At 36.1% G+C, this 14,620-nt stretch overlaps 1 protein-coding gene across 7 annotated transcripts in view; it reads left to right on the forward strand.

The window, feature by feature from the left end:
• The window catches only part of PRKD1 (protein kinase D1), a 355,373-nt gene that overhangs the window by 196,360 nt on the left and 144,393 nt on the right, over positions 1-14,620 (forward strand). For 6 of the 7 annotated variants that reach the window (XM_055361356.2, XM_031002017.3, XM_031002018.3 and 3 more), the window contains exon 2: positions 9,527-9,665. In XM_055361356.2, the coding sequence (XP_055217331.1) occupies positions 9,551-9,665 (115 nt within the window). In that variant the 5' untranslated portion in view covers positions 9,527-9,550. Of the gene's footprint in view, positions 1-9,526; positions 9,666-10,460; positions 10,731-14,620 lie in introns of those variants that run through there. The other variant, XM_063697721.1, reaches the window with a different exon arrangement.

Genomic DNA, 14,620 nt, shown 5'->3' on the forward strand with positions numbered 1-14,620 from the left:
TTTCTTTCACTTTTCTTGTAAAATGCAGTTTACATAGAATTAAATAGTCAAAATATTAAGTAGACAATATTACTATTCTCTATTTTAAAAGTGCATGAGGAGTAACTGGTTTGAGACATGCCCTCTTGCTCTAAACAAATAGGAAAACAATACAAAATTTATAAAATACTGTTTTAGACATTGGCCAACACACCGTGCAGTAATGTGATCCCTCAGAAAAGGGAAACAAACAAGGTAAGTACTACAAACACCTGAGCTTCCTGCCTAGCCGCAGGACCAGAGTGTAGTATAGAAAGGGAGAACCCAAGCAGAGCCTAATTGCCTCGCTGCTTAAAGAAGACAGAGATAAGAGCTCAGGGAAGCCAAGCCAACAGGATTTTGGGGGAATAATAATGGAAAGGTTGGACTTATACAAAGAAAGAGCTCCAGAAATCTGTGTAAGGATCTGGTTTAGTATTTGACTGAATACAAATCTGTGTATGCATAGGGTAGAACTCTAAAGCAGGAGAAAGAGCAGTTGTTGGTAAGCTGTGAAATGACCACTTCCTAGGGCTCTCATAGGGCTGAGAGACATTCGAGTTTCTATCAAGCAAATAGGGGAAAGTTCACCAAACACTTGGGAGAATATTTAGAGATGTTCAAAGAATCGTTAGTACTAGGAATGAACTATCCCCAGAACAAAGACTGCTATAGAGCTGTCCTAACAAAGCTTAAAAATAGGCCTTGAAAGGATAAAACTGATCTGCAATTAACTTAATGTTCTGCCAAGACAAATGTCAATATCCATTAAAAAAAGGCAACAAAGTCCAACTGCTCATATTAATTTATAATATCTGGCATCTAATTTACACATATAAAAAAGCAGGAGGCTGGGCGCGGTGGCTCACACCTGTAATACCAGCACTTTGGGAGGCCAAGGCGGGTGGATCATGAGGTCAGGAGTTTGGGACCAGCCTGGCCAATATGGTGAAACCCCGTCTCTACTAAAAATACAAAAATTAGCCAGGCGTGTGGTGGGCACCTGTAATCCCAGCTACTCGGGAGGCTGAGGCAGGAGAATTGCTTGAACCTGGGAGGCGGAGGTTGCAGTGAGCCAAGATCGCACCATTGCACTCCAGCCTGAGCGACAGAGCTAGACTCCAACTCAAAAAAAAAAAAAAAAAAAAAGGCAGGAAAGTATGACTCAAAACCAGAATGTGAACAGTTAATGGAAACAGACCAGAAATGGTAAAGGTGATAGACTTGATGGAAAAATAAATCAAGGATTTAAATGAAAACATGAACATACTTAGGAGAGAAATGGAACACATATAAAATAACCAAACACAGCTTTTAGAACTGAAAAATATAATATTTATATGAAAAGTTTACTGGGTATATATGGTTAGGCTTTGTGTCCCCAACCAAATCTCATCTTGAATTGTAATCCCCATAATCCCCATGTGTCAAGGGGATTATCTGGTGGAGGTAATTTAATCATGGAGGCAGTTTCTCCCATGCTATTCTCATGATAGTGAGTGAGTTCTTATGAGATCTAATGATTTTATAAGGGTTCTTCCCTTCACTCAGCACTTCTCCTTCCTGCAGCCTTGTGAAGATGGTGTTTTGCCTTCCCCTTCACCTTTACCATGATTGTAAGTTTCCTGAGGCCTCCCAAGCCATGCTGAACTGAGTCAATTAAACCTCTTTTCTTTAGAAATTAACCAGCCTCAGGTATTTCTTTATAGCAGCATGAGAACCGACTAATAGCATATATTTAAATGGCAGATTAGACATTACAGTAGAAAATATCAGTGAAATGGGCAGGCACGGTAGCTCACTCCTGTAATCCCAGCACTTGGAGGCCGAGGTGGGTGGATCACGAGGCTAGGAGATGGAGATCATCCTGGCTAACACGGTGAAAACCGTCTCTACTAAAAATACAAAAAATTAGCCAGGTGTGGTGGCGGGCGCCTGTAGTCTCAGCTACTTGGAAGGCTGAGGCAGGAGAATGGCTTGAACCTGGGAGGCAGAGCTTGCAGTGAGCTGAGATTGCGCCACTGCACTCCAGCCTGGGTGACAGAGCCAGACTCCATCTCAAAAAATAAATAAATAAATAAATAAAATAAAAAAAAGAAAATATCAGTGAACTCATAGCAATGGAAATTATCCAAACTGAACCTCCCCTAGAGACAAAAACAATGGTGAAAATTTTCTAAATGTCATGAAATGTATAAATCTATAGTTCAAAGCACAGTGAACCTCAACCAAGATAAACTGAAAAAAAAAACAAAAAACACTTCAAGGCACATCACTATCAAATTGTTTAAAGTCATTGATGAAGATTAAAACTGTAAAATAATTAGGGAAGAAAAAACATTGCATACAGGGGAACAAATAACACATACTTCTCATCAGAAATAATTCAAAGCAGGAGACAAGGGAATTACATTTTAAAGAGCTAAAAACGTTAACATACAACTCTATATACAACAAAAATAGCTTTCCAAAAAAAGATGAGATAAAAACTTTCAGAGAGAAAATCTGAGAAAAGTGTTTGCCATCCAGCTTTTATGAAATACTAAAGAAAATTCATCAGATGGAAGAAAGTGATACCATGTGAAACCTTGGCTCTATACAAATCCATGAAGAGTGACAGAAATAGTAAAATTAGATACTTTTTTATTTTAAAAATTATTTTAAAGGTAATTAACTATTTAAAGCAAAAAATACCATTCTATTTTGGTTTTTCTAACATTTGGGTATGTAAAAGACATAGAAAAATAGCATAAAGGCAGGAAGAGGAGAAATGGAAATATACAGCTTTAAGGTCATTGTGTTGTGTGTGAAATAGGATAATTATACAAATAAACCAGGAGAGAAGATAAAAAGAAGTAAAGTATCAACAAATAATATCAAATAATATAGAAAAGGAAAAAAAGTAACAGAAAAACAGATGTAACAAGCAGAAAAAAATTGGTAAGCTAGTATCCTTAATTGCATATACATTAAAATATAGATGATAGAAACAACTTAAAAGGTAAGGATTGTTGGTCGAGCGCAGTGGCTCACGCCTGTAATCCCAGCACTTTGGGAGGCCAAGGTGAGTGGATCACCTGAGGTCAGGAGTTCGAGACCAGGCTGGCCAACATGGAGAAACCCCATCTCTACTAAAAATACAAAAATTAGCTGGGTGTACTGTGCACGTCTGCCATCCCAACTACTCGACAGGCAGAGGCAGGAGAATCACTTGAACCCAGGAGTTGGAGGTTGCCATAAGCCAAGATCGTACCATTGCAATCCAGCCTGGGCAACAGAGTGAGATTCGGTCTCAAAAAAAAAAAAAAAAGTAGAGATTGCCAGACTGCACAAAAAGATGAGGGAGTCATATATATGTGTGTACAACAACTTTATAAAGACACAGGGATTTAAAGAATGACAACATAGTACCATGGAAACATTAATTCTAAGAAGTTTAAAATGGTTATATGTTCATGAAGGACAAGAAATAATGCCAGATATAAAGAGGGACACCACATATTATGAAATGGATAAATTCTTCAAGAAAATGTACCAAGTTTCATTGTTTATACACCTAACAGCAGAGCTTCAGAATACTTAAAGCAAATAATAGAATTGAAAGGAAAAAGAGAAAAAATCCACAAGTATATGTGAAGACATCAATATTTCTTTCTCATTAATTTATAGAACAAACAGAAAATTATTAAGCAAATAGAAAATCTGAAAAACTATCAGTCAACTTAATCTAACAGATATTTATAGAACTCGCCACCCAACAACAGCAGAATACACATTATTTTCAAATGCACATAGAATATTCAGCAAGTTTGACCTCCTGGGCCATAAAACGTCTTAGGAAATGTAAAAGTGTCAAATTTATGCAAAGTAGGATTTGGACCTTAGCAGAATTAAATGAGGAATTAAGAACATAAAGATATCTGGAAAAATCTCTGAGTATTTGGAAATTTCACAGCACTCTTCTGAATAACCCATGGGTTAAAGAGAAATTCACAAGGGAATTTAGACTACATATATTTAAAATTAATTAATGGTTTTAGTTGACAAAACTTATGTATATTTACCATATACAACATCATGTTTTGAACTATGTATATACATTGTGGAATGGCTACATCAAGGTAGTTAACACATGCATACCTCACTTACTTACCTTTTTTTTGTGGTAAGTACACTTAAATTTTTCTACTATCTTAGTGACTTTCAAAAATACAATATAATGTTATTATCTATAGTCACCTCATTATACAATAGATATCTTGAACTTATTCCTCCTAACTTAAATTTTATATCCTTCTTCCATCATCACTGACCATTTCTCACCCACCACTTAGCCCCAGTAACCACTGTTCTACTCTCTGCTTTTATGCATTCAGGTTTTTTAGATTCCACATATGGTAGATGTTTTTATGTGCCTGGCTTATTTCACTTAACGTATTATTCTCCAGGTTTAATCATGTCCGGAATGTTAATATTTCTTTCTAAGGTTGAGTGGTATTCCATTCTGTATCAATACACCACATTTTCTATATATATTTATTCATTGATGGACACTAAGGTTGATTTCATATCTTGGCTATTATGAATAATGCTGCAGTGAAAATGGGAATGCAGTTTTCTCTTTGAGATCCTCACTTCAATTCCTCCGGATATTCTTTATGGATACCCAGAAGTCAGATTGCTGGATCATATGGTAGTTATATTTTTAGTTTTTTGAAGAACCTCCATACTGTTTTTATAGTGGCTGTACCTATTTGCATTCCCCAGAGTGTACAGGGTTCTCTTTTCTCCATATTTTCATCAATACTTGTTATCTGTTCATTTTGTTTTTATAGTAGCCATTTTGACAGGGTTGAGGTAATATCTCATTGTGTTTTTAATTTGCACTTCTCTGAATGGTGATGTTGAGCAATTTTTCGTATACGTGTTGTCCATTTGTGTGTCTTCTTTTGAGAAATGTCTATTTTTCATATACCTATTGGCCATTAGTACATCTTCTTTTGAGACATGTCTATTCAGATCCTTTGCCTATTTCTTAATTGGATTATTTGTTTTCTTGCTATTGAGTTGTTCCACAGGTGGTCTCTTCACTCTGTTGATTGTTTCCTTTGCTGTGCAGAGGCTTTTTAGTTTGATGTCTTAACATTTGTCTATATTTCCTTTTTTTTGTTTGTGCTTTTGGGGTCATATAAAAAAATCATTGCCCATACCAATGTCATGGAGTTGTCTCCACATCTTCTAGTAATTTTATAGTTTTAGGTCTTATCTTTATGTCTGTAATCTGTTTTGAGTTTGTTTTTATATATGGTATGATAGAAAATATTTTGAATTGAAAGAAAATAAAGACACAGCTTTTTCAAAATTTGTGAAATATTGCTGAAGTATTTATTGCATTAAATGGTCATATTAAACTAAGTCTCAGATGTCTCAAATCAGTAATACAAGCTTCCACTATAAGAATCTAGGAAGAAAAGAACAAATTAAAGTTAAGTTAAAGAATGGAAATAATAAAGATAGGAAAAGAAATCCATGAAACTAAGTATAGAAAAATAATAGAGAAATTCCATGAAACAAATGCTGGTTCATTACAAGAAAAATTGATTAAATTGACAAGTTTGTTACCAGACCAAACGAAAAAGAAAGAATATAAGAAATTAATGAAGAGACATCACTACAAACTGGATAGTCATTAAAAGGTGGTAAAGGAATCACATGAATAACTTTATGCCAAGAAATTTGACAACTTGAATGAAATGGATACCTTTCTGAAAATAAACAAACTGCCAAAAGTCACTTAAGAGGAAATTGAAGTCTGAAGTGTACTATAAAGATATTGAATATGAAGTTTTAAGTCCTCCAGCAAAGGAAAATCTGGGCTTAACATGGCTTCAGCAGAGAATTCTACCAAACATTTAAGGAAGATATAATACCAAGTCTGTACAAATCTTCCAGAATATGCCAAAAAATGAATCTCAATCCATATATTTTGCCCTATTCAAAACTTACCTTGAAGTAGATCATAGACTCAAATGTAAAATTTTAAACAATGCGATTTGTAGAATAAAATATAGGAGAAAATTTGGTTATGCAAGGATTTATTAGCAAAAGCATGGTCTATAAAGTAATACATGATAGAGTGGGCTTTTTATAAATTCACAACTTTTTGTAGAAATCAACAAAGCATTTCTAAAATGTATATGGAAATTCAGTGGTCCTATATCCAAAACAATCTTGAAAGGGAAAAGACATTGGAAGGCTCTCACTACCTGAATTTCAGGCTTAGGATAAAGCTACAATAATAAATATAATGTGGTGTTATGTTTATTAAGGATAGACATACAGCTCAAACATGAATTTATCATATGACCCAATAATGCTGCTTCTGGGTATTTACCCACAAGAAACGGAAGCATGTACCCACTGAAACACTTGTACGTAATGTTCATTGCATTTTTATTTGTAATAGCTGCAAACTGGAAAAAAAGACTACAATGTCCATTTGTGGGTGAACTGATAAACAATTATGCTAGATCCATTTAATGAAATACTAATAAGTAATAAAAGGAGAAAGAACCCAAATGTATGTATGAATGAATCTCAAAAACTTTATAATAAGCCAAAAAAGCCAGCCAGAAAAGAGTACATATAACATATTTTATGATTTCATTTACATGAAATTCTATATCAGACAAGGTAAACTAGGGTGACAGAAAGTAGATCTGTGCCTGAGGTTAACATTGTTGGTTGCATAGATTGCAATAAAACTTTTGGGGTTGATGAAAATGTCACATGGCTTGATTGTGATTTTGGTTATATGGGTAGTTACATTTGTCAAGACTCATAGATTTATCCACTTGTATCAATTTATTTCATGTAATTTATACTTCAATGAAGTTGATTTTTAAAATAGTGCATGAGGTATCCATTGTTTTTTAAAGTGAAGAAAATGTTATTTTTATTTTCCCTTTGTTTCCTTGTGCTCTAATAGTATTATTGGAGATATTTCTTTTTTTTTTATTATTATACTTTAAGCTTTAGGGTACCTGTGCACAATATGAAGGTTAGTTACATATGTATACATGTGACATGCTGGTGCGCTGCACCCACTAACTCGTCCTCTAGCATTAGGTATATCTCCCAATGCTATCCCTCCCCCCTCTCCCCACCCCACAACAGTCCCCAGAGTGTGATGTTCCCCTTCCTGTGTCCATGTGTTCTCGTTGTTCGATTCCCACCTATGAGTGAGAATATGCGGTGTTTGGATTTTTGTTCTTGCAATAGTTTACTGACAATGATGATTTCCAATTTCATCCATGTCCCTACAAAAGACATGAACTCATTCATCATTTTTTATGGCTGCATAGTATTCCATGGTGTATATGTGCCACATTTTCTTAATCCAGTCTATCATTGTTGGACATTTGGGTTGGTTCCAAGTCTTTGCCAGAACAGAGCCCTCAGAAATAATGCCGCATATCTACAACTATCTGATCTTTGACAAACCTGAGAAAAACAAGCAATGGGGAAAGGATTCCCTATTTAATAAATGGTGCTGGGAAAACTGGCTAGCCATATGTAGAAAGCTGAAACTGGATCCCTTCCTTACACCTTATACAAAAATCAATTCAAGATGGATTAAAGACTTAAACATTAGACCTAAAACCATAAAAACCCTAGAAGAAAACCTAGGCATTACCATTCAGGACATAGGCATGGGCAAGGACTTCATGTCTAAAACACCAAAAGCAATGGCAACAAAAGCCAAAATTGACCAATGGGATCTAATTAAACTAAAGAGCTTCTGCACAGCAAAAGAAACTATCATCAGAGTGAACAGGCAACCTACAAAATGGGAGAAGATTTTCACAACCTACTCATCTGACAAAGGGCTAATATCCGGAATATACAATGAACTCAAACAAATTTACAAGAAAAAAACAACCCCATCAAAAAGTGGGCAAAGGACATGAACAGATGCTTCTCAAAAGAAGACATTTATGCAGCCAAAAGATACATGAAAAAATGCTCACCATCACTGGCCATCAGAGAAATGCAAATCAAAGCCACAATGAGATATCATCTCACACCAGTTAGAATGGCAATCATTAAAAAGTCAGGAAACAACAGCTGCTGGAGAGGATGTGGAGAAATAGGAACACTTTTACACTGTTGGTGGGACTGTAAACTAGTTCAACCATTGTGGAAGTCAGTGTGGCGATTCCTCAGGGATCTAGAACTAGAAATACCATTTGACCCAGTCATCCCATTGCTGGGTATATACCCAATGGACTATTGGAGATATTTCTAAAAAAAATAAAGTGAACTAAGTTTTTTTTTTCTTTTAGTTAGCACACTGGAAGCAGTGACATCATTTCAGCTGTTGTGTTTTTTTTTTCAGGAAGTTAACTTTACTAAGTGACATGCAGAAATAGTTTTAAGCCTGGTCATCAGCACTAAGAGCAATAAGATGTTCTCATTATATTTATTTTTAGTTCATACACAAAATGATTCATGTGAATTTAACCCCTAATTCTAAGACTAAGAAAAAGAAAGAGAGGTTTATAATGTATTGTTTTTATCTCCAGCAGGTATTAGATTCTGGACATTTCTCCCCGACAGTAGCTTCTTAAGGTCCACCTGTATTGACATAAGTGTCAGATCTGTCATCAGTTCCAGGATGAAGAAAGATAATTTTCTTTTTCCCTGAGTTTGCATCTTTTCCCACTACATTACAAATGTCAATTTATGGCAGAAATAGCATTCTTTAATAATTATGTGAAAAAGTCATTACAAGAAAAGGGCCCTTTTCATATAATAAATTAGCTTAGGTTGTTTGCTTTAACAGAAACCCTCCATGCTGTGCAGATGGACCTTTTCTTACACTGCTCATGAGATTGTGGATTGACAGATTGCATGAAAACGGCATGGAATGCAGTAGGGGCAGCAGCAGAAGGGAGAGGTGGGTTGCCTCCCCTGATCTCCTGATCAAAGGATCTAGATAATGCTACTACTCACATACAGAATATGTTTAGATTTATTGAGGCGTCTCTTATTTTTGAATATGCCAAAACAGACAGACCCAGTTTTTTGCAAACAAATTGCCATTATTATGTGTAATAGAATTGGAATAAAGTGACTCCCATTTTTTATGTTATTGGATTGCTATAAATCATCTGAAAATGCACACCTCTTCCCACCTATATTTCTTAACCACTTTACTGCCAGAACTTATTTAAATCTTATCTCATATTCTCTTGTTTTCTTGCTGTCTAATTAGAAAACCACTTGACCATTACTGCCCCTGTGATCTATGTGATTTCTTTCCTTCTGATTTGGAGTCTTCCCAATATCAACTCTACCATTTATTTATTTTTTAATTTTAAAATATTTTAATGATCTAGATACTTTGAACTTTTCTAATTAGCTTGTATTTGTGCCCTGAAATATTTAAAACAAAATATTTGGAGGGATTTTGACATTTACACTCTTGTGGTATTTGTATTTGCAGTTCCCTGAATGTGGTTTCTACGGAATGTATGATAAGATCCTGCTTTTTCGCCATGACCCTACCTCTGAAAACATCCTTCAGCTGGTGAAAACGGCCAGTGATATCCAGGAAGGTGATCTTATTGAAGTGGTCTTGTCAGGTAGTATACTTTTATACCTTTTCTTTATCCGTAGATTAGAAGTTGTATTTGAAGAATTCTTGGGCATATGTTTTTAAGGAAACATAAAAAGCATATCTCAAACTCAGCTCCAATAGAAGATGTTGGAGCTCTGTCCACATGAAAAAGGGAAACAAAAGGTTTCCCTTTAATTGGCTGTGTCCACACCCAGTACTGCTCCAATCACGTCTCTTGACTTAAGGCTTCCTCCCAGCCCCTCTCAGCCTCTAGCAACATACAGATGGCGTCATTCAGCACCTTGAATCATTTGGACAGCAGCAAAAGCAAACAAGAAACTCACCAACAGTGAAGCTAAATTAGCTGTCAGGGCTGCGATTGTACAGAATGTGTGGAAGCCAAGAAATAACACCAGGGCTAAGAAGCCTTTGACTTACTAAGGTCAAAAGTCCAGTAGCTATGAGGTAAGCCAAGACCAAGGAGGAAGCCAGAGCCCAGGAGTTAGAGAAGGTCAGGTCATGCCATGTGACGCTAGTTAACTCAGTCCCTGAGAAATGGCTACATTTGCCTCTGCTCACATTTTTTATTTCTTGTTTAGGATTTAGCAGTTAGTAATAGGACTGTGCCTAACCAAACAGAAAAAAAGGAATGTATTTAACCTTTTTAAAAAGCACCAGAGAACAACAGCTAGAGTGGAGATCCTTACAATGATACTCAATGCAATGATAATGTATCCAAATTTTTATTGTTTATTTTTGTTAAAAAGAGAATAATTATTGAGAAACTTGGATTGCCTTGCTCTTTTCTCCTCTCATGCCTTCTTTGTTTACCATCTCTTTGAATAAAAGAAGTCCAGTAGCATTACAGAGTCGCAACTTTATTTCCTCGAGTTCCTCAACTTGTTCAGAGCCCAGTACTTGGATGCACTGATTATAATTCAATTTATCTTTGTTTTCTTCACTTTGCCTTGATTCAGTCTAGTTCTCTTTTTTATCTTTATTGGTTGCCTACAGTTGTGTGAGATCCTGGGATTGCCACAATTTCATTGTGTAGATGGATCCTATAAAACAACTTTTTTGCTAGATAAAGGTAATTATTTTTCTGTTGCCTGCACCTGACCTCTCAAAACTACGGACTAGACATGTTGTTTTCTAAGTTTCCTGTTTCTGAGCACTAAATTAATTATTCAGGGAAATCATGCACTGGATCAGTTCTTGCCATAATTCATATTAAACTCACAGCCAGGCTGCTTTGTAAATAATGTAATGTTTTATGAGTCCTTTTGCCTTGTGTCGATGTCCAGAAATATATGAGGACTTTTAAAATTGCATTTCTAAATATAATGTATTATTCTTTCCATTTTACTTTTGTTATCAAGCACTTTAGAGTAGTAGCAGACAGATTGAATGCAACCTGTGTGTGGGTGTATTTATGTAGGAGAGGACTGCTTATTTGCATGTTATCCCAGCATTAATGAGCCAGACCTGCTCTTCCCTCGTGTTGACCTGATGTAGCCCTCTAGAATTCCCTTGCTGCATGAGAACAGCATTCTGCTTTTCCTCTCCCATCTTTGCAAATTGAGAACTTCATTGTGCATATGCCCCACCTCCCCTGCTGTCCACCCTTTATGTTCCATGCCTCCTGTTTTCCTGGCCACAGTTGTTGAGAGGGCATTTAAGAGCAGCCCATTTCCTTACCTGCTTTCCCAGCACCAGACTCCAGAAGGGCTCCCTTACTCTTACCAGCTATTTTGCTGGAATTTAAAAGGAGCTATTCTCTAACACTTTAATTCTAGTTTTGAACGACATAGTGCCATTTTCCCAATGTCACTGACCCTTTAAATTTTTCAGTTATGTATATCAATTACACACACACACACACACACACACACGCACACTCAAATTATGTTTAGATCTCCTGCGCTTACCTATAACCATCGGCAGCAGTATTCTCCCAGCTCCTCTCCCACTCTATTGCTTAGCATTGTGATTTGCTCAATAAATGTTTATGTTTACAATAGTTTTTTAAACCATCCCACCCCTTTGTATTACAACCCTGTTTCTTACCCATATCTCTTATCTCTTTTCCCTTAGCCTTTTTAGGCCCGAGTCTATTGTGATCAAATGCCTGATGTTCCTTTCTTTTTCCCGGTCTTTATGTCTTCCTTGCATCCTGACTCTCCTGAAGGTGATGCCCCATTTCCAAGAGGCTTTGCCTCTTATTTTCCTCCACTCTTAGTTGAGGAGTTGAGTGATATGGCCGTCTTCTAATTTCCCATTGCCATTTAATTATTCACAATAGCAAAGACTTGGAACCAACCCAAATGTCCAACAATGATAGACTGGATTAAGAAAATGTGGCACATATACACCATGGAATACTATGCAGCCATAAAAAATGATGAGTTCATGTCCTTTGTAGGGACATGGATGAAATTGGAAAGCATCATTCTCAGTAAACTATCGCAAGAACAAAAAACCAAACACCGCATATTCTCACTCATAGGTGGGAATTGAACAATGAGATCACATGGACACAGGAAGGGGAAATATCACACTCTGGGGACTGTTGTGGGGTGGGGGGAGGGGGGAGGGATAGCATTGGGAGATATACCTAATGCTAGATGACGAGTTAGTGGGTGCAGTGCACCAGCATGGCACATGTATACATATGTAACTAACCTGCACAATGTGCACATGTACCCTAAAACGTAAAATATAAAAAAAAATTATCCAAAAAAAAATTATTTATGTCACCTTCTTTGCAGTGAAGTGATTTATTTTCCTTGAAGACTCATTTCCATTTAAGTATGGCAATAATTGTTGTCAGATTCCTAATTTTACTTTCCATTTTAAGCACCCATTCATCCTTGGTTTTGTTAACATACATATTTATGATTCTTCAGATTCCTTATTATTTATTTTTATTATCAGTCACCCATAGTGCCATTCCTGACTTCACCAATAAGACAAGGCTACAGCTTCAAAATCTCCACTTGGTAGCACTCCTCTTCTCCTACTCTAGCCTGTCCATCTTGTCCATCTCTACCAAGTGCACATTCCTGTTCCCTGTCTTTTTCACTGTATTTTAATCACTAACTCCCTACCATTTTTGACCATATTTTTCTATTTCTTTTTTCTCCACATAGCGTGCGACTTATTATATTCATGTCTTACACCACATTTTGATGGAGTTTCAATGACTTTGTATACCCGGGCAGGGCCTGCAATACCTGTTAGTAATCTGAATTACTTTACCACCCATTTTTGCCATTCTTTTCCTGAGCCACATAGGACACACAGTTCCCAGCCTACCTGACTAAATGCAGATCCAACTTTCACCTGGCCTAACTATTGTTCAGCAATCTTTCCCCCACCTCTTCCTTTTGTTATACATAGATATGAGGTTCTCAATAAATATGTATGAGTTCACTTATTAACTACTGGCTATGAGAATAAAGTTACTACATATACACCATTTTGTAAAAATATCAATTTGTTGTAAAATATTATTTGTAGATATATCCTCAAAAATAAACTGAACTTCACGTCTTCTTGCTATGCATTCTTTTGGCCCACATAAGAGAAATTAGGGCCTATCAAGTGAGTAGGATTGTACCATGTTATAATTTGTAGCAAGGCGAGTGATAGCAGCAAGGACACTTCAGGCCATAGGTGCAGGGGAGCTTGGATTACATACTCATTCCTGACCTAGTCCCTGAAGAGGACACGAAGGGTGCTGCATTTTCCTTCTGAAGCCTGTAGTTTTACTGTTAAGTTTTATTTATCCAGACTTTCTTTTTCCTTATCACAAATTAAATTTTACTCTGTAGTTTGATGTAAACATAACCTGGTTGTTTTTATATTTAACTAACAATCTACCAGCAGGAACATTTTCTGACATAGGACTGCAGTAAAAATGAGAGAAAAAATAGGGAAAAATTTCAAGGTTAATTTTGTTTCTTCAGACAACATCAAGATTTTTTTTTTTCTTTGCTTATATCATTTTCTGCTCAGACTTTTCATCATCTTTTAACTGCTTTGGGAGTGAAAACTAACCAAGCTGCTTCTGGCTGATTTGCTGATTTTTTTCTCCCTCCCTTTCTTTTTGAAAAACATGACTAGTGTGAGCTAGTACATTTAAACGCAGTAAGCCAGGAAAAGATTGCTCATGAGTAGATGGATTGGGTTATTGAGGAAAAAAATAACAACTGCATGAAAGTTCCCTACCCCACCTATCCCCACTACTGGCAAATTCTCTTTGTGTGTTAAACAAAGGACTAGCATTCTTACTATTGTTAAGAAGTAGGAAAACACCGAACATGGAAAATTTTTTTTTTTTTTTACCAGAGTCAAGTTCAAGTGTATGGTACTGAACTGTAAAATCAAGGTTATGGAATGTATTTGAAGCCTTCTTCATGATGGGCCTCTATCAAATCCTGATAATTCAGCCTTAGCAAACAAATTAGTAACAGGACTACATTTACATGACTCAAACACTGTTTGTTTGGTTGGTTTTGGCTTGATCTCTAATAATTATCAGTGTGTATATGTGTGTGTTTATGTCTGTATGTGTATGTATCTTGTAGGTAGTTAAATAGAGACTAGAAAAGGACTACAAGAATTCCTCAAATAAAGTCACAGTTTTAAAAGTTTGAAAGATAAATGTTGAATCTTTCATTCTTACACTTAAGGTTAAAAAATAAATGTTTTTCTTGGGCTTCTTTCATTATAGATTTACAGTAGATTATCTTGTATTATAACTTTTGCAAAAAGCTATTTCCACATGTAGTTAGTTTTTGGTCCTCACTATCAAGAGAAGGGAGCCTCATTAGAGAGCTGGCACTGTAGTCGAGGCAGAAGAGACGTGGGCCTATTCTCGGGCTATGAGAGAAGAGCTGAAAATGAGGCAGAGAGGTCAAAAATATTTTAGAAGTAAAATTGAACAAACATAATAACCATTTTGATGTAGTTGATGAA

The sequence above is a fragment of the Gorilla gorilla genome, chromosome 15, assembly GCF_029281585.2.
Source record: "Gorilla gorilla gorilla isolate KB3781 chromosome 15, NHGRI_mGorGor1-v2.1_pri, whole genome shotgun sequence".
NCBI classification, from domain to species: domain Eukaryota; kingdom Metazoa; phylum Chordata; class Mammalia; order Primates; family Hominidae; genus Gorilla; species Gorilla gorilla.